We start from the raw sequence: 22,226 nt of genomic DNA, 5'->3' as shown, positions 1-22,226 counted from the left end.
AGAGAGTACTCAGAGAATGGCAGGACACTAAGAAGCTCAGAGGGCCAGAGAGATCTTAATGCACTGCCTGAGTATCCCTGAAATTGCCATGACAGGTTAATAGGGTAGCTAAGAAGCACACTTTATCCAAACAAAAAGTGACACAGATATAAGAGCAGGAAGGTTACGTTAGAGCTGCGCAAAACTTTAGTAAGGCCACAGCTGGAGTATTGTGCGCAGTTCAGGTCACTGCACTATAGGAAGTACAGGACTGCACTGAAGTGGGTGAGGAGGACATTCACCTGGGATGGAAAAGTTTAGCCATGAAGAGAGGCCAAATAGATTCTGCTCTGAAGAAAGCAACCTGAGAAAGCAGATAGGAGACACAAATGAGGTGTATAAGATTGAGGAGCGTGGACACAGTGGATATTAAGCAACTGTTCCTCTTAATTGAAGGATCAGCAACAAGGGGACAAAATGTCAGGTGAAGAGGAGGTTTGGTGGAGATTTGAGAAAAATATTTGTCTTAGAGGGAGTCGGGAACCTGGGATACACTGTCTGGGAGGGTGGTTGAATTGGGAAACCTCACAAACTTTAAAAAAACGTACTTAGATGAGCACTTAAAATATCATAACTTTCAAGGCTATGGGCCAAATGCTGGAAAGTGGGATTGGTATAGATTTTCAGCAGTTTTTATCAGTGCAGTATTAATGGGCCGAAGGGCCTCTTCTGCATTGTATGATTCTATGAGTTCGGCATCACCTGTAAATGCAGCCAAATTGTAGTCAGTCAGATTTTAAAATCCAAACCAATGCTGTAATTTAAAAATACTGGTAGCTCCAATGCAGTTTTTGGGGGTGTTTCACTCAACTTGCTTGGCCCAAACCATTGCCCAAAATAACTGTAGGCACAATGGACTATGTGGTCTGCTTCTTCATTGTAACAATCTAATGATTCTACAATGAAAGTATACTCTCTTTGGCTAGTTACTAACCTATGCCAATGATTTTTGTATATTTCCATTACTTTGGAAATGTCTTTTGTAAATCCAGGTACATATAACAGAGTTCCCAACAATAAACCTACATTCTCACTTTCTAAATAAGGTCAAAATGGAAACGGGTTTGGCAGGGTCTTCCCAATCTGAATCTATATTTGACAGATATCTAGCTTGTTGTACAGATAATTCTCAAATTTATTTCTGATATTATTTTGCAAGCTATTGAAGCAAAATTGATGTGTCTGTTATTGCCTATGTCTGCTTTGTTACCTTTTTGAAAATGGAAATGTCAACCAATTTCCGATCTGCTAGAACCTCCTGAGAGACAAGTCAATTCCTGTATTGACAAACCTTACTTACTAAACTGCAATAAATACTACATATCCCTAAGCATTTATTTACTTTGATTCTGATTATTGATTTGCTTCTGTATTAAATGGTCAGATTTTACAACACATGACATTGGCAGGGCAACATTCACCCATAAATTGTGACGTGAGATAATCTTTAAAGTATTATACACAAAAAATGCAATGTATATATTTTGCTTTAATTTCCAATTATTGGAAATGTGAACCCTCAGTTGGTGCTTAAATCTTGGTCCCAATGAATGACCAGATTATCTATACAGTTGTTAACAACCTCATGATCTATGTGTACACTTAATATTGCAAAGTTGAACAAGACCATTTTAAATCAATATTTGTTTTCTGCATCTTCATATGTTGATTCACATTTTCAAATATAACACATTGCAGATTATGCATTAATTATAGAAAGTTTGTGTAATTAGTGCCCAGTGTTATTAATTCCATAATTAAATAGTAGTAGAAACATCAAATTCTTAAATATATGTCACCACAACAAGGCAATGAAGTGTGACACGTAGTGATTGAGTGTGCATTCAATTAGAAAAAGTGCAAAAATCAGCTGAAATAGTACACACAGGTCATATAAAATTAAATTGTTGAACTGGCAATTGTACGTTCAGGTTCGATCATGCTGGTACTGGTACTAGAAGAGGCATTAGATTAATCTTCCTATGCCGAAACACCAGGCTACACTTCTCAATTTATACTTATTCTTCAGATTCAAATGCAGAAAAGATAGAGTTTTGCACTATTGAAACTTTTTGTAGAAGATGTAACTTGAATAAACTAATTAATGCTCAATAGCAAAGGAGAAAGATTCACATTTTTGGACCATTGGAATCTCTTCTGGGGTAGAAGTGACCTGTAAATGAAGGATGAATTGCACCTGAATTGGAAGGCAACTAATTTCCTGGCGGGGAGATTTGCTAGAACTGCTCGAGAGGATCTGAACTATTAGGAGGGGCAGGGGACCCAGGGAGATAGTGAGGGAAAGAGATCAGTCTGAGACTGATATAGTTGGGAAAAAGGAGCAAGTCAAATACTTAGGGGAGGTAGGAATAAAACAGAGTAGGAGGTAGCACTGATAAATCTAACTGCATTTATTTTAATGCAATAGGCCTAACAGGTAAGGCCAGTGGACTCGGTATGGTTGGGAACACAGGGCTACGATATCATAGCAATTACAAAGACATGGATCAGGGATGGACAGGATGGCAGCTGAACATTCCAGAGTATAAGTGCTATTGGAAGTTTAGAAAAGGGGACAACAGAACAGGGGAAATGGTGTTTTTTAACTAGGGATAACATTACGACTGTACTTAGGGAGGATATTCATGGGAATACATCCAGAGAAGATATTTGGAAAGAATTGAGAAATAAGAAAGGGATGATCACCTGAATGGGATTGCACTGTAGTCACTCCAATAATCACCGGGAAATTGAGAAACAAATTTGTAAGGAGATCTCAGTTATCTGTAAGAATAATATGATGGTCATGGTCGGGGATTTTAACATTCCAAACATAGACTGGGACTGCCTGAATGTTAAGGGCTTGGATGGAGAGGAATGTGACAGGTGTAGACAAGAAAAGTTTCATATGTGGATGTACTTACCAAAGAAGGTGCTAAACCTGACCTGTTATTGGGAAATACTTAAGGGCAGGTGACTGAGGTGTCAGTGGAGGAGCACTTTGGAACCAGTGATCATAATTCTATCAGCTTAAAATAGTGATGGAAAAGGATAGACCGGATCTAAGAGCTAAAGTTCTAAATTTGAGAAAGGCCAATTTTGATGGCATTTGATCGCATCAACTTTCAAAAGTTGATTGGGGACAGATGTTCAAGGGAAAAAGGGAAGGCTGGAAAATGGGACGCCTTCAAAAATGAAATAATGAGAGTCCAGAGACAGTACATTCCTATTAGGGTGAAGGGCAAGAATAGTAGGTGTAGAGAATACTGGATGACTAGAGAAATTGAGGTTTTGATTAAGAATAAGAAAGAAGCATATTAGATTAGATTAGATTAGATTACTTACAGTGTGGAAACAGGCCCTTCGGCCCAACAAGTCCACACCGCCCCGCCGAAGCGTAACCCACCCATACCCCTACATCTACATCTACCCCTTACCTAACACTATGGGCAATTTAGCATGACCAATTCACCTGACCTGCACATCTTTGGACTGTGGGAGGAAACCGGAGCACCCGGAGGAAACCCACGCAGACACGGGGAGAACGTGCAAACTCCACACAGTCAGTCGCCTGAGGCGGGAATTGAACCCGGGTCTCTGGCGCTGTGAGGCAGCAGTGCTAACCACTGTGCCACCGTGCCGCCCAGACAGGTATGGATAGCAGAGATCGAGTGAACATGTAGAAGAGTATAAAGGCAGTAGGAGTATACTTAAGAGGGAAGTCAAGAGAATAAAAAGGGGACATGAGATAGCTTTGACAAATTAGGGTTAAAGAGAATCCAAAAGGGATCCTGTAAATACATTAAGGATAAAAGTGCAACTAGGGAGGGAATAAGGCCCATTAAAGATCAGCAAGACTGCCTATGTGTGGAACCATAGGAGATGGGAGAGATACTAAATGAGTATTTTGCATCAGTGTTTACTTTGGAGAAGGATATGGAAGATAGAGAATGTAGGGAAATAAATAATGACATCTTGAAAAAATGTCCATATTACAGAGGTGGTGGTGTTGGCCATTTCAAAACACATAAAAGTGGATAAATCCCTGGGACCTGATCAGGTGTATTCTTGAACTCTGTGGGAAGCTAGGGAAATGATTGCAGGCCCCCTTGCTGAGATATTTGTATCATCAATAGACACAGGTGAGATGCTGGAAGACTGGAGGTTGGCTAACGTGGTACCACTATTTAAGAAAGGTAGTAAGGACAAGCCAGGGAACTATAGAGAAGTGAGTCTGAGTGGTGGGCAAGTTGTTGGAGGGAATCCAAAAGGACAAGATGTACATGTGTTTGTAAAGACAAGGACTGATTAGGGATAGTCAACATGGTTTTATGTGTGGGAAATCACATCTGACTGACTTGATTGAGTTTTTCTTAAGCAGTAATGAAGAGGATTGATGAGGGCAGAGCGGTGGGCTTCAGTGTGGCATTTCAACAAGATTCCTCATGGTAGACTGACTAGCAAGGTTAGATCAGATGGAATACAAGGAGAACTAGCCATTTGGATGCAAACTGGCTCAAAGGTAGAAGACAGAAGCTAGTGGTGGAAGGTTGCTTTACAGACTGGAGGCCTGTGGCGAGCGGTGTGTCACAAGGATCGGTGCTGGGTCTGCTGCTTTTCATCATTTATATAAATGATTTGGATTGAACAAAAGAAGTACGGTTAATAAGTTTGCAGGTGACACCAAAATTGGAGGTGTAGTGGACAGGGAAGGTTACCTCAGAGTACAAGGAGATCTTGATCTGTTGGGCCAATGGGCTGAGGAGTGGCAGATGGATTTTAATTTAGATAAATGTGACGTGCTGCATTTTGGAAAGGCATATCAGGGCAGGACTTGTACACCTAACGGTGAGGTCCTGGAGAGTGTTGCTGAACAAAGGGACCATGGAGTGCAGGTTCACAGCTCTTTGAAAGTAGAGTCACAGGTAGATAGGATAGAGAAGGCGGCGTTCGGTGTGCTTTCCTTTATTCTTCAGTGCATGGAGTACGAGAGTTGGGAGGTCATGTACAGGACATTTGTTAGGTCAATTTTGGAATACCACGTGCAATTGTGGTCTCCCTCCTAATGGATTCAGAAAAGATTTACAAGGATGTTGCCAGGGTTGGAGGGTTGAACTATAGGGAGAGGCTAAATTTGCTGGAGCTATTTTCCCTGGAGCGTTGGAGGCTGAGGCATGCTCTGAAAGAAGTCTGTGAAATCATGAGGGGCATGGATAGGTTAAATAGACAAGGTCTTTTCCCTGGAATGGGGCAGTCCAAAATTTGAGGGCATAGATCTAAGGCAAGACTAAAATGGAAGTAAGGGGCAACATTTTCACGCAAAGGGTGGTTCATGTATGGAATGAGCTGCCAGAGGAAGTTGTGGAGACTGATACAATTACAGCATTTAAAAGGCATCTAGATGGGTATGTGAATAGGAAGGATCAAGAGGAATGAGTCAAATGCTGGCAAATAGGACTAGATTTATTTTGGATATTTGGCCAGCATGGACAAGTCAGAGCACAGGGTCTGTACATCTCTATGACATCAGTATTATACTTCTGCAAACAATCACAACATTTATACTGATTGCACAGGATACAGATCTAAACTTTTTAGTGGGCAGCACGATGGCTCCGCGGTTAGCACTGCTGTCTCTCAGTGCCAGGGACCCGGGTTTGATTCCATTCTTAGATGAGTGTTTGTTCATTCTCCCAGTGTCTGCCTGGGTTTTTTCTGGGTGGGGGCTGAAAATCTGTTGCTGGAAAAGTGCAACAGGTCAGGCAGCATCCAAGGAGCAGGAGAATCGACGTTTTGGGCATGAGCCCTTCTTCAGGAATGAGGCAAGTGTGCCAAGCAGGCCAAGATAAAAGGTAGGGAGGAGGGACTTGGGGGAGGGGTGTTGGAAATGCGATAGGTGGAAGGACGTTAAGGTGAGGGTTATAAGGTGAGGGTGATAGGCCGGAGTGGGGGTGGGGTGGGGCAGGGGCAGAGGCAGAGAGGTCAGGAAGAAGATTGCAGGTTAGGAAGGTAGTGCTGAGTTTGAGGGTTGGGACTGAGACAAGTGGGGGGGGGGGGGGGGGGAGAGAGAAAAATGAGGAAACTGGAAAAATCTGAGTTCATCCCTTGTGGTTGGAAGGTTCCTAGGATGAGGCGCTCTTCCTCCAGCTGTTTTTTCTGGGTGCTCTAGTCCAAAATGTGCAGATTAGATAAATTGGCCATGCTAAATTACCCCAGTGTGCAGGGATAGGGTGGGTCTGGGTGGAATGCTGCATCAGTGTGGACTTGATGGGCTGAATGGACTGCTCCCACACTGTAGCGATTCTAGGATTTTAAGTCACTATGCATAATACAACGATTATTGGAAAAGCAAAACTGGGATGGGGATTTTCACAGTTAATGTAAAAGTCTCTGTTGATCATACAGATTGTATAAATGTTTCTATTAAAAGGAACAGTGCTGCTGGACTATTTGCTTTGTTTAACTTTTAAGTCAATTCGGTTTCATATTGGGAAATTATCTATTTTGAGTAAGTGTTAGTTCCAAGTACTCAGAAGGGAAGTGTCATGGTAACCTCAGCTGGTGCAAGAGCAGAATTAAACCACTTTTACTCTCCCCTGTAAACTACCTAATCCAACCTCCAAGAAGCACTGTTATTATGCCAGTGTGAATCCATCCATTTTCCCACACAAGCCATTTTCTGAGATTGATTACTTGTAAACAGGGTTCAGCTGTAGTCTACAACTACATTGAGATTAAACCTTTCCCTTTTCTGGGGAAAAAGCAAATAAGCAATCTGAACCATTGAAGGAGCCATCTGCCTTGTAATGCAACAAGTGCAAGAACATATTAGTAAAATATTTAAGTCAAATTATTTAGCATTTCAGCATGGCACCCCTTACAAAATGGTCTAGCTTTTCAATGGTACCAAAGCAAAATCAGTAATCACTGGAGGGTGTTGTTTCAATACCACCATTGAAAACTGCATAAGTGGGGAAGTTAAAAATCACAACACCAGGATATACTCCAACAAGTTATTTGGAAGCATTAACTTTTGGAACATTGCTCCTTCATCAGGTGGTTGATGATCACCTGATATAGCAGCAGCGCTCCGAAAGCTAGTGCTTCCAAATAAACCTGTTGGGACTATAACTTGATGTTGTGTAATTTTTAACATTGTCCACCCCTGTCAAACACCAGCACCTCCACAATCATAAGTGGGAAGGGAGTAGGCAGCAGCAAGGAAAATCCAATCACTTATCAGTTATGAGCCAACATAGAATTTAGGCATGGAGAAGTATCAAGGATATATTCTTGTCTCCAACAGTCTGTTCACAATGTTCCCTGCCAGATGACCAGATAGATCCTTGATAACACGCAACAAATAAAATAAAGGGAAAAAAGTAGCAAAACCAAAGGAAAAAAAAATCAATTAATGTATAAACAATACCTGCCAGTGTTTGAATTACATATATTATTTTTCATATTTTAGCCTGTACTGGGAGCATCGATAGACAATTTAAATCAGGAAAGCAGGGAATAATGCCAGAGATTCTGATCTTGCTCATGCTCATCGTCTAACTAGGGTGAAGGTAAATAATAACGATTAGCACTGGAAAATTGTCCAAAAGTGGAAACTAGCACTTTGTCTTTTCCCTAGAAGGTACAAGAACCAAATGCAACTTTTGTGTAGCTATCCTACCTAATTCAATAAAGAATCAGAATGAACTTGATGTGTTTGCACACAAATCTATCAGAGAACTGTTATTATTTGCAGATAAAATATTGAGTCATCAATGTTGCAAAAACTCAATCTTCAGTCACTGAAGAAACACAGTAAGATAACACCCTTATCATCCAATGTTTATACAGACATAACTTATTTTAAATAAAAAGACTGTCCAAGTGAAAGGTGATGGAGCTGATTCTATGAGAAAAATAGGAAACGACTTCAATCTCAAATGGCTTGGAGGGGGAGAGAGAATACCAGTGACAATAAAATGCTTAATGACAAGCCTCAAGCCAGTCACAAACAACCTGAAGATTAAAGTACAGAATCCCTCTTTCTGCTCAGATATCAATGGTTGCACACTCATCTTTCAGCAAGTTCAAACCTCACATAAGGACTACAACATAACACCTTAGCGGATACTTTAATGCGATTCAGCTCCTTGAACTTGTTTCATGATTGTTAACAATACTGGTTCATTACTGACAGACGATTTGGATTTTTGCCCTTGCTTGGCACCCTTTTCCCATGATAGTTGAGATTCAGTTCAACATGTAATGCATACATATGCCAACATAAAACCACCTGAAAATCTCAACTTGTCATAAAAAAAGAGAATAATGTTTAAATTGTCATTGTATGAATGTATTCAACATGAGGTCTAAAAACTGAAGCCAATTAACTCCAAGGATACACAAAGGTCAATGTTAAGTAATTTTACACATGCTGTAGATTTTAAAAATATAATTGGATTCCTTGAGGGACAGATTCATGTTTTAAGATGACTTTATATTTTCTGTTTCATGTCTCTTCCCAATCATCTGTAAAGAATGGGCTTCTGTTAATGCTACTCTGAAGCTAACCACAATTAATGAACCAATGAGCATGGCTTGGGGTGAAATGCAATAGTGTTGTTCCTCTCTCCATCAACATGCAAAGAAATTCCCATTTGGAATTATTCCCACAACATTATTGTTGGACTCAGAACAAATCTCAGACATAGCACTTCCACAGCCCACCTTTCTTGTTTTTGGAAAACCAAAGGACAGCCAGGGATGGAGCTACAGATTGCATAGCATTATAAAAATGAATCATGTTTAAATGATTTTATTTCCATGTGAAACTATATGAAGAATGCAACACCTCACCTCCTTCCTGCTTTGATAGCAGTATTTATGGATTTGTATTTGGTTGACCACGATACTTACATTTGGAGGTAGTGAGGGCTGCGAATGCAGGAAAGTTAGAATTGATAAAGTATGGACTGGAGAAAGCACAGCCAGTCAAGCAGCATCAGGGGAGCAAGGGAGTCGATGTTTCAGGTTGGAATCTTTTATCAGTCCTGCTGAAAGTTTCCGACCTGAAACATCGACTCCCCTGGTCCTCTGATGCTGCTTTACCTGTTATGCTTTTACCAGCTCCACGTTTTATTGCCACCATATTTGCAAACCTGTTCAGATGAATTATGTAAAGCCACCACATTCTAAACCGTAGGGCTGCTCCCCATAGAGAGCGCAAGAGAGATGACAGCTGGTGGTTTAACCTGAGGGTCAGACAGAGAATCCTTTACGGTAACCTCAGCTGGTGTAGGAATTGAATCCATGCTCTTGGAGCCACTGTGCATTGCAGACCAGCCAGAGAGCCAACTGAGCTAATTGACCCCCCTGAATTGCACATTTGAAGATAGAAACATAGAATGTAGGAGCAGAAGTTGGCCACTTGACTCATCAAGTTCACTCTGCCATTCAAAAAAGTGAATCATAATCCAGACAGTGTGGAAAGAGGCCATTCAGCTCATCAAGTTCACACCAACACTGAAGAACATCCCAGCCAAACCTACCCCCTCTATCCTAACACAGTAACCCTGCATTTTCCATGGCTAATCTAGCTGGCCTGCACATCCCTAGATACTATGGACAATTTAACCTGCACATCTTTGGACTGTGGGAGAAAACTAGCACATCTGATAGAAATCTACACAGACATGGGGAGAATGTGCAAACTCCACATAGTCACCTGAGGCTGGAATTGAATCAGTCCCTGGTATTGAGAGGAAGCCACTAATCCACTGTGCTGCCCACATGGTCATGATTGATCATCCTTCACAACACCATAGCTGTCGATACTTATAAGCTTGCAGAAATCTGCATCTTTCTTAAATATATTCAGTGACTTCACCTCCATAGCCTTCTGTAGTAGAAAACAGTTGACCATCCCCTCAGTGAAGACGTTTCTCATCACAGTCAGAAATGGCCTAACTCCTATCCTGAAATTGTGACCTTTTGTTCTGGACTGTCCAGCCAGGAAAATGTTTTTCCTGCATCTATTCAGCACTGTCAGAATGTTATAAATGAGATAACCCTTTCTTCCTTCTAAAATCCAATGAATACAGACTAAATCAACTTCATCTCTCCTCAATTGACAAATCCACCATCCCCAAAATCAGATGAACAAACCAAAGTAAGTGTATCTTTTTTCAGAAAGGAGATCAAAACTGAACGATACTCCAGATGTTTTCTCACCAAAGCCCCGTCCAGCAGCAGAGAGACCTTCTGGCTCCTGTCATCAAATCTTTCTGTAATAAAAACCACTTGCCTTCCTAACTGCTTGCTGCACTGCATGCTTGCTTTCAAAGACCAGTGTACAAAGACACCCAAGAATCTTTGTACCTCAATCCTTCCTTCCCAATCTACCACCATTTAAATAAGACTCTGTCATTCCGCTTTTCCAACCAAAGTGGACAACTTCATTATTTCCCATGTTATACTGCATCTACCATGTATTTGCCCACTCACTCAATTTGTCAAAAATCGCCCTGAAGCCTGTATGTCCTCCTCAGCATTTACGCACCAAACAAGTCATTAACATATATGATGAATAGTTGGAGCCCAAGTACTGGACCTCTATGGTATCCCATTTCTCACATTCCTTCACTTCAAATTGGCCCATTAATTTATACTGTTTGTCTCCATCTGCTATCAATTCTCAATCCTTGCCAGTATATTGCTATGACTCCCATGCACTTTCATTTTACGCACTAACATTTTGTGCTGGGCCTGACCAAAAGCTTTTTGAAAACCTAAATGTACCACATCCTCAGGTTCTCCAAGTATTCTGCTGGTTACATCCTCAAAATGCTCCAGTAGATTTGTCAAACATGATTTTCCTTCCATAAATCCAAATTGTGGAAATAAGAAATGACAAAGGAGAATTAGCATTATAAGTGCATTTCATGATTACACAAATAAGTTGCCTTTCAACAAATAATCGATTATGCCCATACCTATTGTTTTGTATATTTTAGCTTGTGTCACGAAAACAGATGATGACTTGAATCAAATGTCACCTCAACTACTGCTAATTTAGTTAGCCTTTAGGGAGATGGAAGAAATTTGCATGCAAAGCCATAAGCATCTGATCCAGATAAGTTTACGAAGTGACATGTCACTGAATCTAAAAATGGGACTCTAAAGCACCTATAAGGAATGGAAAATGCAAAGTGCGTCTGTGAGTTTAGGTCCTCACTTCTTAGGCCCTTTCCAAATTCCAAATCAACAAATCAGCCACTTTGCAGAGGTCAAATTGTAACTGTTCAGGAAAACTGTTCCACATTGTCATGCTTTTAAATACAAGTAAAAAAGTGACATGAACAGACTAAAATCATTGCTCACTTCACAGAATCAAACTTAAATGCTGGACATCAGATTTACTGATACATTTCATTATATAGATCTTTAGCCCTATTTTCAATCAACATTCCTCACCCTCAGTCCAAGCTCACTGTTGCTGTAATCCACAGGCTCACAAAGATAGCTATACTTTGCACGAATTGAAGTCACCAGGAACTAGAAAGAAACATTAGGTATTAGATTTATTAAAAAACACAATATCCACACAATGAACACTTTTGCTGAAACAGAACGATATGTCGTCATAGATGAAATCAAATGGTATCACGTTAAATTTTATCTCTGCTGCCAATAAATAATGAGTCTCAGTTCACTTCAGACATTTAATAATGATGCATTGAAACGATATTCATTGCTTTGCGTGTGATCCAAATATCTCAACTCTTGATATGTTAAAAATCACAACACTGGGTTATAGTCCAACAGGTTTATTTGGAAGCACTAGCTTTCAGAGCACTGCTCCTTCATCAGGTGGTTGTGACAACTCCGGCATCTCCAAATCTAGATATGTTAAATACTGAAGCTGCTAACTAAATTAGCTTAAGTCTTGTTCAATGTTAGGTACAAAATGTCTAAATGACATCTATCAAACAATTAGCACCAAGTAGAAACTCCGAAGTCTACCCTGATTAGTTTAGAAAGGACCAATTACACTAGCTTCAATGATAAGTCCTCCATAGCAATCACTCATCTTCTAATCATGATGTGGGTGCAATGAATTCTGTTGATTTATAACTTGATACTGTTGTTAATCATCAGTAGATTTGCCTCTTAAGAAATTAGTCCCTAAAACAATGCAATCTCGAAAATAAAAAAAGCTTGCTTGCTAATAGATTTTTTCATTTTGCTGAGGGTCATGATTCCTCAGAGTTCAATCACAGCCAGGTCTGTGGTACCACAATCACTCTACAAGGTAGGAGGGAAGAAAGAAGTATGGAAGAGCAACAGTGATAGGGGACTCCATAGTCAAGCAATCAGACAGGCATTTGAGTCACAGTAAAAGGTGATTCCAGAAAGTGGCCCCAGAAATAATAGATGCATTGATGGTCATGTTTCAAGATTCTATCATCAATGGCACAGTTCCTATGAATTTGAGGGTAGTTAATATAACCCTAAGATTTAAAAAATGAAGTCATAGAAGTAGAGAGAAAACAAGGAGTTACAGATCATAGAACAGTACAGCACAGTACAGGGTCTTCAGCCTTCGATGTTGTGCTGACCTTTTATCGTACTTTAAGATCAAACTAACCTACAAACCCTTCATTTCCCTACCCACGTGCCTATCCAAAAGTTGTTTAAATGTCCCTAATGTATTTGACTGTATTACCACTGCCGATTGTGCATTCCACATACCTACCACTCCCTGTGTAAAGAACATACCTCTGACATCGCCCATAAACTTTCCACCAATCACCCCCTTGTGACAGCCATTTCTGCCCTGGACAAAAGTCTCTGGCTATTCATTCTATGTCTCTCATCATCTTTTACACCTCTATCAAGTCACCTCTCATCCTGCTTTGCTCCAATGAGAAAAGCCCTAGCTCCCTCAATCTTCCTTCATAAGACATGCCCTCCAGTCCAGCATCCTGGTAAATCTCTTCTGCACTCTCTCTTCCACATCTTTCTCATAACGGGGCGAGCAGAATTCAACACAATATTACAAGTGTGGTCTAACCAGGGCTTTACAGAGTGGCAGCATAACCTCGCAGTTCATAAGCTCAATCCCCAGCAATGAAAGCCAACATACCATACGCCTTAACAACCCTATCAACTTGGGTGGCAACTTTGAGGGATCTATGGACATGGACCCGAAGATGCCTCTGTTCCTCCACACTGTAAAGAATTCGGCCTTTAACCCTATATTCTGCATTCAAATTCCTTCTAAAACAAATCACTTCACATTTTTCCAGGTTGAACTCCATCTACCCCTTCTTGGCACAATTCTGCATCCTGTTAATGTCCTGTTGCAATCTACAACAGCCCTCCACACTATCCATAACTTCATCGACCATTTTGTCATCGGCAAACTTACTAACCTACCCCTCCACTCCTCATCCAAGTCATTTCTAAAAATCATGAAGAGCAGAAGTCAGAGAACAGATTCCTGCGGAACACCACTGGTCACTGAGCTCCAGGCTGAATACTTTCCATCTACTATCACCCTTTGTCTTCTATGAGCCAGCCAATTCTATATCCAGACCACCAAATTTCCCTGTATCCAATGCCTTCTTACTTTCTGAATGAGCCTACCAAGGGGAACCTTATCAAACGCCTTGCCAAAATCCATATACACTGTTCTACCTTCAATGTGTTTTGTAACATCCTCAAAAAAAATCAGTAAGGCTTGAGAGGCATAACCTCCCCCTCAAAGCCATACTGTCTATATCTAATCAAACTATGCTTTTCCAAATAACCACAAATCCTGTCTCTCAGAATCCTTAATACCGATGTAAGACTGACTGGTCTGTAATTCCCAGGAAAAAGGGAACAACATTTGCCACCCTCCAATCATCTGGTACTACTCCAGTGGACAGCGAGGATGCAAAGATCATTGTCAAAGGCGCAGTAATCTCTTCCCTCACTTCCCGTAGTAACCTTGGGTATCCCATCCGGCTTAGGGGACTTACCTGGACAAGCAACAAATCCAATTCCGCCTCCCCTCTAGTCGGTCTATATATTTTGAATCAGGAATCCGACAAAATTCTGCTCCATCCAAACTATCTGAACTAAAGAGGTTCAAATCAATATTAGAGAAGTTGAAGTCACCCATGGCAACCATCCTGTTACTTCTGCACCTTTCCAAATTCTGCCTCCCGATCTGCTTTTCCATATCTGTTACTATTGTCGGGTCGATAGAAAACTCCCATGAACTGACTGCTCCTTTCCTGTTTCTGATTCCCACCCATACTGACTCAGTCAACTTACCCTCCTTGATGACCTCCCTTTCTGCAGCTGTGATACTCTGATTAGCAATACCATTTCCCCACCTCTTTTACCTTCCCCTATTCCTTTTGAAACATTTAAACCCCAGAACATTCAATAACCATTCCAGCCTCTGGGATACCCAAGTATCCATAATGGCCACAACATCGTAGCTCCAAGTACTGATCCGCGCTCTAAGTTCATCACTCTTATGCCTGACACTTCTTGCATTAAAAACAGACACACGTCAACCCATCACACTGACTGCAACTTTGCCCTTTCAACTGTCTATGCCAATTATAGCTCGGTTAGCCTGATATCAGGAGTTGGGAAAATGCTAGATCCATTGTAAAAGATTTAACAACAGAGCAGATGGAAAACAGTATTAGAATCAGACAGAGTCATCATGGATTTATGAAAGGAAATCATGCTTGACCAATCAATTGGAATGGTGTGGTGGAAATGTTACTTGCCACTTGTCAGCCCAGCCCTGGAAATTGTCCAGATCTTGCTGCATTTCGACATGGACTGCTTCAGCACCTGAGCAGTCATGAATGCTGCATAACATTGTGCACTCTTTGGTGAATATTCCCACTTCTGACATAATGATAGCGTGAAGGTCATTGATGAAGCAGCTGAAGATGGTTGGGACTAGGACACTTCCCTGAGGGACTCCTGCAGAGGTGTCCTGGAGCAAAGACGACTGACCTCCAACAACCACAACCTGCGTACCACACTTGATCAGATGTGACCTTGATGTCAAGGGCTGTGACTCTCACCTCACCTCTGGAATCCAGCTCTTTTGTCCATTCTTGGACCAAGACTGTAATGAGGTCAAGAGTGGAGTGGCCCTGGCAGAACCCAAACTAGGCATCACTGTGCAAGTTATTGCTGAGCAGGTGCTGCTTGATAACACTATTGAAGACACCTTCCATCACTTTACTGATGACCATGAGTAAACTGATAGGGTGGTAACTGGCTGGGTTAGATTTGAATTCGATATAGGCCTGCAGATTGGGTACACAAGCAGCATGTGTGTTAGAAAGAAGCAATATAGATTTAATGGAACAATTTCAAAAGTATTTAGAGACAGAGAAACCTGGGAGTTCATGAGCATAGATCATTGATTGTGGCAGGACGTATTCTCAAAAGGGAACAAAGCACATGATTTCAGAAGTAGGAGATCTTGAGTAGAAAAGCCTGACCAAGGAGCAGCACTCCAAAAGCTTGTGATTTTGAATGAACCTGTTGAACTATAACCTACTGCTGTGAGATTTCTGACTTAGCAGTATAACAGGATTACTCTTAAGTACAAAAAATTAGAAAGAAGCACACGTACCTCCCAAAAAATATAAGCAGAGATAGCAACTAGGGAAAAATTGTAAACAAGTAGTACATATTTCAGATTGAATGGTTCTCGATTGCGCATATACTTTGGTCCATATTTGCAGATTAGAAGGTAGATTATGAAGGTCATAATAATGGGAATTGGTGAGTACACCAGGAACCAGGGGTCAGTCCTCTTGTCTGAAATATTTGAAAAGAGACAATTAAAACAAATAAGACAGCTGAGAAACATACACAATCATACACACCTTTTGCCCCACATAAAGAACACACTATCTTTAAAATAGATCTGAATTATAGGCAAACTTTTTGGCCATAGTAATTTAATAAATGGTAATCAAAATTCCTTCTAGCTAAATGTAATTGGAACTACACTAAATGCTCAGTACCTTAAACATGAAACAGGCTAGTACTCAATCCTCTGTCCCATACACCCAAAAAAAAAACACTTTGCCAGCCAAATCTAGGAACTGTAGTAGCAGTCGGGGACAGCAAAAGGCACAGAATATCTGCAGAAATTTATAGGCACAATGTTAACGAGAAGAGAAAGCTTTGATCCTCTTATTGTATTCGTAAGAAAAGTACAAGGTGTGTTTAAGCCAAATAAAAGACGGACATAAATCCAGTGAGATTATAGGGCAGGAAGGCAGGCAACCTGTCATGTGTTTTCAAGAAGAATTAAAACCAATTCTATCATTATATTATTTCCTGTGCACCATATGTTCTTTTGTCCTTAAGAATGTCAATAATCCACACTCTCCACCTATTCCCATTGATAAAGTAATCCATGCTTCAACAAATTAAAGACTGGAATAATTACTGATGCTGAAGAAAATGGAAACAAATAGTGAAACAAACACCAGTTTTTCTCCTCCTATTTTGGCTGACAAACCATATTCTACACCAGTTTAATCCAGTAATAAATTAAGTTCTTGAGGGCATGCTGGAATGCTGTTTCTCTTACCTCCATTTTCCACTGCCCAGTCATAAAAGTCTCTAATCTTTTCCCAGGTAGAAGCCATAGAGTTCACAATGCTCTATAATTGAAATTCCTGGAAGATATAAACATAATACAAGTTAATGGTAGACTATTCTGCTTATTTTATAAATCAAGCTCTTATTGATAAAACATCTATAATTGAGCCAATAAAAACTAGAACAGATTTTTGTTGCAAAAAATCACCCCATCCTTCCGCCACTGCTTTGAAATGAGCCAGTAAAAAGAGCTGCACCAGTAAGAATTGGTACAAGCAAGTACAGTTACAACATTTGAAAGATATTTGGACAGGTACATGAATAGGAAAGGTGTAGAGGCATATATGAGCCAAAAAGCAGGAAAATGGGAACAGTGTAGTTTGGGAAACCTGGTCAGCATGAATGAGTTGGACAGAAGGGTTTGTTTCCATGCTGTAGGACTCTAACTCCAAATGCCCTTGTCCTCCTTTTCCTCTCTATTACAGTTTTCAAACCCCAGTGAATAAACTGCCTGGCCTATAGTTGGTAGCTCTGCATGCCAAAATGAGGGAATCAGAGGAAAGCTTGCTCTTAACCAGATTAGAAGAATGCGCTTAGAAGTCACAATGCACTGTGCTGCAGTATATTAGCCATGCCATCCATATGAAAAGTTAAAATATCACATGAAGATCCAAGTTATTGAAGGTGACCCCCCCCCCCACACCAAATACAACACTGAAAAAAGACATTATAGAGTCATACAGCAGGGAAGTAGACCCTTCAGTCCAACCAGTCCATGCCAAACATTATCCCAAATTAAACTAGTCCCACCTGCCTGTTCCTGACCCAAAACCCTTTAAACCTGTCCTATTCATGTACCTATCCAAATGTCTTAAACGTTGTAATGTTACCCACAACTCATTCCAACAACTCATTCTCTGAAGTATGAAGTTCATTCTGTGTAACAAATTCGTCCCTCGTATCGTTTTCAAATTTCACTCCTCTCAACTTAAAAATGTGCCCCTGAAACTTTAAATCCCCCATCTGAGGGAAAAGACAACTACCATTAATTCTATCTATACCCTCATTATTTTATAAACTTCTATCAGGGCACCTCTCGGTCTCTTGACTCATATCAAAGCATATTATCTTGCACTCATCAGGTCACTTCACAAGAAATGCTAGAAGAGAAAGTAACTTTAATATTGCATAAAGAAGAGTGCTGATTGGTTGCCAAGTAGACTCCAATTGGTACAGACATTGCCACAGAGAATGTAATAGTTAGAGATGACTGATAGTTAATTGCATAGCTTTGTTTACATTTTAAAGTAGACAGATTGATTGCAATTAAATCATTTGTAAGGGCGAGGCATCGACCACCAGAGAACAATGCATTGGTGTATACTGAAAATTACATATATCAAAAGGGCTTTGTCTTTTGACAGAAAGAACACGCACATACACTGCACCTGTTTTATCTCAACAGAACAGGTGCCAACTATTCTCTGGTTCATTTCCCAGGGTTATTAGAGTCAATCAACCTTGTTTTAAATGTTTGGCGATTAATTGCCAATCATCATTAACTGTTGTATTCTCCGATACAACACCTCTAGCAATCAGAGTGCATATTGCCAACCAACCAAGTTCATATGCACAATACTAATCGTGCTTTCCCTTTATTTGGTATTTCTTGTACTCATCAGGTCAACTGACAAGGCAAAACACTTAAAACAAGTCTGTTTGTCTTCAGTATTGTTTAAAATTGTGTACTACCAAACAACTACAGTGACAACATTGATAAAGACTGAAATAGATGATGTGCAATGTGCCATTTGCAAGACATGGTATGAAACTAGCCAGCCTTTTTTTCCCCCACAAGCCTATTGCAATCCCTCAACTGTGGAGAGATTTAAGCATTTGCAGATAACGGTGTTTCATTTCCACCAAAAGCTAATCCACAGTAAATGAAATAATCTTGACAGCGGAAGAAACCAAACAAAAATACTTTCTTCACTTTCTTACCCATTTCCACAGTGTATAATATTTTAATTGATATTAATGTTTACTCATGAACTGCACAGATGTATTAATTATAAATAATTCATTTGCAAATATATTTGATCAATGAAGATCAGATAGAGTTAAAGATTTTATCCTCCCACTTACAAACATATGTAAATATTACAAAGCCTGTTCTCGCTTGGCATGCGAGATGTATGGGATTGTTGCCCACATTCTCCACAATGCTTTTGGGTGGCACAGTGGTTAGCACTGCTGCCTAACAGCGCCAGAGAACTGGGTTCAATTCCCGCCTCGGGCAACTGTCGTTTGCACATTCTCCCAGTGTCTGTGTGGGTTTCGTATGGGTGCTCCAGTTTCCACTCACAGTCCAAATATGTGCTGGTTTGGTGAATTGGCCATGCTAAATTGCCTGTAGTGTTATGTGAAGGGGTAAATGTAAGGGAATGGGTCTGGGTGAGTTGCTCCTCGGAGGATTGGTGTGGACCTGTTGGGCCGAAGGGCCTGTTTCCAGACTAAGTAATCTAATCTAAAAAAAATTATTTTACAGATACATCTTGCTTTGTGAAATCCAACAGTTAAACACCTTAACAGCCTACATCTAGCCTATTTTTATTTTTAAAAAAGCTCTTTTTAAACACAGAAATACAACACAATATGAAACATTATGTTATATACAATAGCTAATTCAACTACCAGTCAAATCAGTGCTGTAACACAGACGTGCCACAACAGTTTATGTTGCTAAAGAATGCTTTTTTCAAATACAGGCTCATAATAGCAACATAGACAATGGCGCTTCTATTGGATTTATTATCTAATTCCCACAGGATGGGAGTATCCTACAATTGCAAAATCTTTACAGCTTTGAGTTACCCTGCACATAGGACAATTGTAAATTGATATTAGTGGTCTCAACAGAAGAGTTTTTGCCAGTTAAAACTAGATTCAAGCCGACAACTTGACTTCTTAACAGATTCAGTTGTAACATACTTACTTGTAAATTTTTCTAATTAAAATCAATGACAAGTGTACAAGTTATTTAGGATCAACACTGTAAAAAGTTTATCAAAACCAAATTACCTAAGACGACAAAATATACAAGAAAGCTATAATGACCCCTTTTCTGTCAATGAGGTCACGACTTACCTTCTGCACCAATTCCAACTCTATCCCTTGATTTCCTTACTATTAAGCTCAGTTTTGAACAGAAGAAGTTGAGTGACAGCCAAAGTCTCTAAAAACAGCAAAATCCAAAGATTCACTGAAATCCAGGGGAAGAAAACAGAGCTAACATGTCGGGTCCAGTGACCCTTTTTCAGAACTCAGTTACAGGACTTCAAATGTTGGCTGTTTTTTCTTCACAGAGGTTGCCAGACCTGCTGAGTTTCTCCATCAATTTCTGTTTTTGTTTGGTTTAGATCCTGAGCATCCTCAGTTTTAGGATTTATTTTAATTATTTCTAATTGATATGTTTCTTCCTCAACATCCAAGGGCACACTCCAGTCAGTGATCATTTGTATGCTCCTTCTCTATGGATATTGGTATCATTTAGTCTCCAGCCTCACCACATCACAATACACATTTCTGATCCATTTACAAAGCTGTACTCATCATTGTAATGGTGCTGCCAGGACACTTGTTGAATGAATGAAAGAAAGAATTTTTTTATCGTCATGTGCATTTTACAGTAAGAACATATAAGAAAAGTGAAAAGCTTTCATTTGTCACCACAGTTCAGGCCATTTTCAATAATTTAAGAACAAGGGAACCAGAAAAAAAGATATAGCTTAAGAGAATCCATCGGTCGTGAGCCAACTTATCACCAATGACACCTGTGCCACCATCCCTCCTCCACCACTTTGCCGCCATCTACACAACCAATCAAGTTGCCCATCATCAATTGTCATCTTTTGCCATTGGGCCAATACGCCTTTGTCACTGCCTTGCAGTCATCTGCACCAGACTAACCAATGCCAGAGTCGCGTCTCTTGCCACTGGGCACATGTCAATGTTGCTGTGACGCCCTTCCCCCACCACTTTGCTGCTGCCACAGATCCAACCAACAAAGTAGCCAATCCTCAGGCACCATGTTTTGCCACTGGGCCTACCTTGCTGACATCACTTCTTCGGATTCCGATGCCAGATCCTGTGCTCATTCCAGAAAAGGAAGGTTTCACTTGAGGTCCACACTGGGCGCTCTCAGCCACCAGTGCCATCCGAACTTAGGACAAGAGGGAAGTAAAGGTATAGAGACAGGGAAAAAAGAGAGTACAGAAATGATCGGGGTGGAGCTCAGGAGCCCTACTCTGCCGCTATCTTGTTCTTTGCATGTAGGGTTGTTACACATGGACAGGCACCCAGTTCATAGATTGAACGAAGACACACATCAGGGCTCCTCAGTCACTCTCCCAGCATTCATTCACTTTATACCTACCTGAATGCTCACTACTTCTCTGCTTTGCATTTTTACACTCGTCACCTCAAATCAGAACTTCAAAGCCCAAAGTATTTCCACATTGCTTGTTTAGCTCAGGCACAAAGCCGTGCAGACTGTCATGGTTGTCAGAAGTCTGCAAGGGTTGGCATGTTACTGAACTGCAATGTATCATATTGTAGGTATGACACTGACGCGCTAAAACAGCTTAACCAAAAACATACAATGTGCTTCAACCAAATGGCCAAGGAGGAAATGTTTTTGGTCAAGTGGAGTGAGACTCTGGTCAGTCAGGAGCTCCCAATACAATCAGTCAAGGGCAGTGTCCAATCTCAATCCGGGGCAATGGACACAGTTGGCCAGCTGCTTTGGTCAGTCAGGATCAGCGTTTCAAAGCTTTTTACAGAGCTTTTCACTGTGCATCGGTACACGCGACAATAAATTCAATTCAATTCGGGGAATATGGGCCAGTTAGGGCCACAACAATGTTCAGTGGCAATCATTTGGGGAGCTGCACAGAGACCAGACAGGGTTTTGGTCGTTCATCAGTTGTGACTCTCCATCCAAATTTGTCAAAGGAGTGGGTCATGGGTCAGTCTTGGAGGTCACCTCATTGAAGGTCACCTCATTGAAGGTCACCTCATTGAAGGTCAAGGAGACTTACAGTGGACAGTGATGTGCAAGGCAATCTGGGGAAGTCATCTGAATTGAATTAGCTTTCTTGACACATTGTAGGAATAAGTTAGATAGTAGAGAAATAATAAGTTTAGAACAACAGTCCTTCCAACCGGGTCCATGATGACACCTAGCCTTCAGTTCACGCCAGGCCTCAACCGGCTTCACCTCTCGGTTCATGAGGTTGGAAGACTGTTCTGAATCACCTTGAGTCCAGAAGTCCAAGTGGAGGTCACGCAGGGCTGAAAGACTGCTAGGTCAGGGTGGGAGGTTGCCGCTGCTTCTTTCACAAGGTTAGTGTTGTCCTTGGGTTTTTTCCCCAGAGAGGTCATAAAAAGACACAGACTCCAAAATGTCTCCATTGAAGAGTTTTAGGACTAATTTGATTATAGCTAACAGGTACTGCCTCAGGCAAAAGGCTTCCAATTTTTAAAAA

General features: G+C 40.7%; 1 protein-coding gene across 1 annotated transcript in view; it reads right to left on the bottom strand.

Moving 5' to 3' along the window:
- The window catches only part of elovl8b (ELOVL fatty acid elongase 8b), a 60,397-nt gene that overhangs the window by 14,258 nt on the left and 23,913 nt on the right, over window positions 1-22,226 (bottom strand). Inside the window, exons 2-4 of the mRNA XM_072574429.1 lie at window positions 16,670-16,757; window positions 15,698-15,885; window positions 11,512-11,592 (exon numbers count right to left, since the gene is read on the bottom strand). Coding sequence (XP_072430530.1) covers window positions 11,512-11,592; window positions 15,698-15,885; window positions 16,670-16,727 — 327 coding nt within the window. The 5' untranslated portion in view covers window positions 16,728-16,757. The remainder of the gene's footprint in view (window positions 1-11,511; window positions 11,593-15,697; window positions 15,886-16,669; window positions 16,758-22,226) is intronic.

The sequence above is a fragment of the Chiloscyllium punctatum genome, chromosome 7 (genome assembly GCF_047496795.1).
Source record: "Chiloscyllium punctatum isolate Juve2018m chromosome 7, sChiPun1.3, whole genome shotgun sequence".
In the NCBI taxonomy this organism is placed as follows: Eukaryota; Metazoa; Chordata; class Chondrichthyes; order Orectolobiformes; family Hemiscylliidae; genus Chiloscyllium; species Chiloscyllium punctatum.
This window is presented reverse-complemented; position numbering and strand designations above follow the sequence as displayed.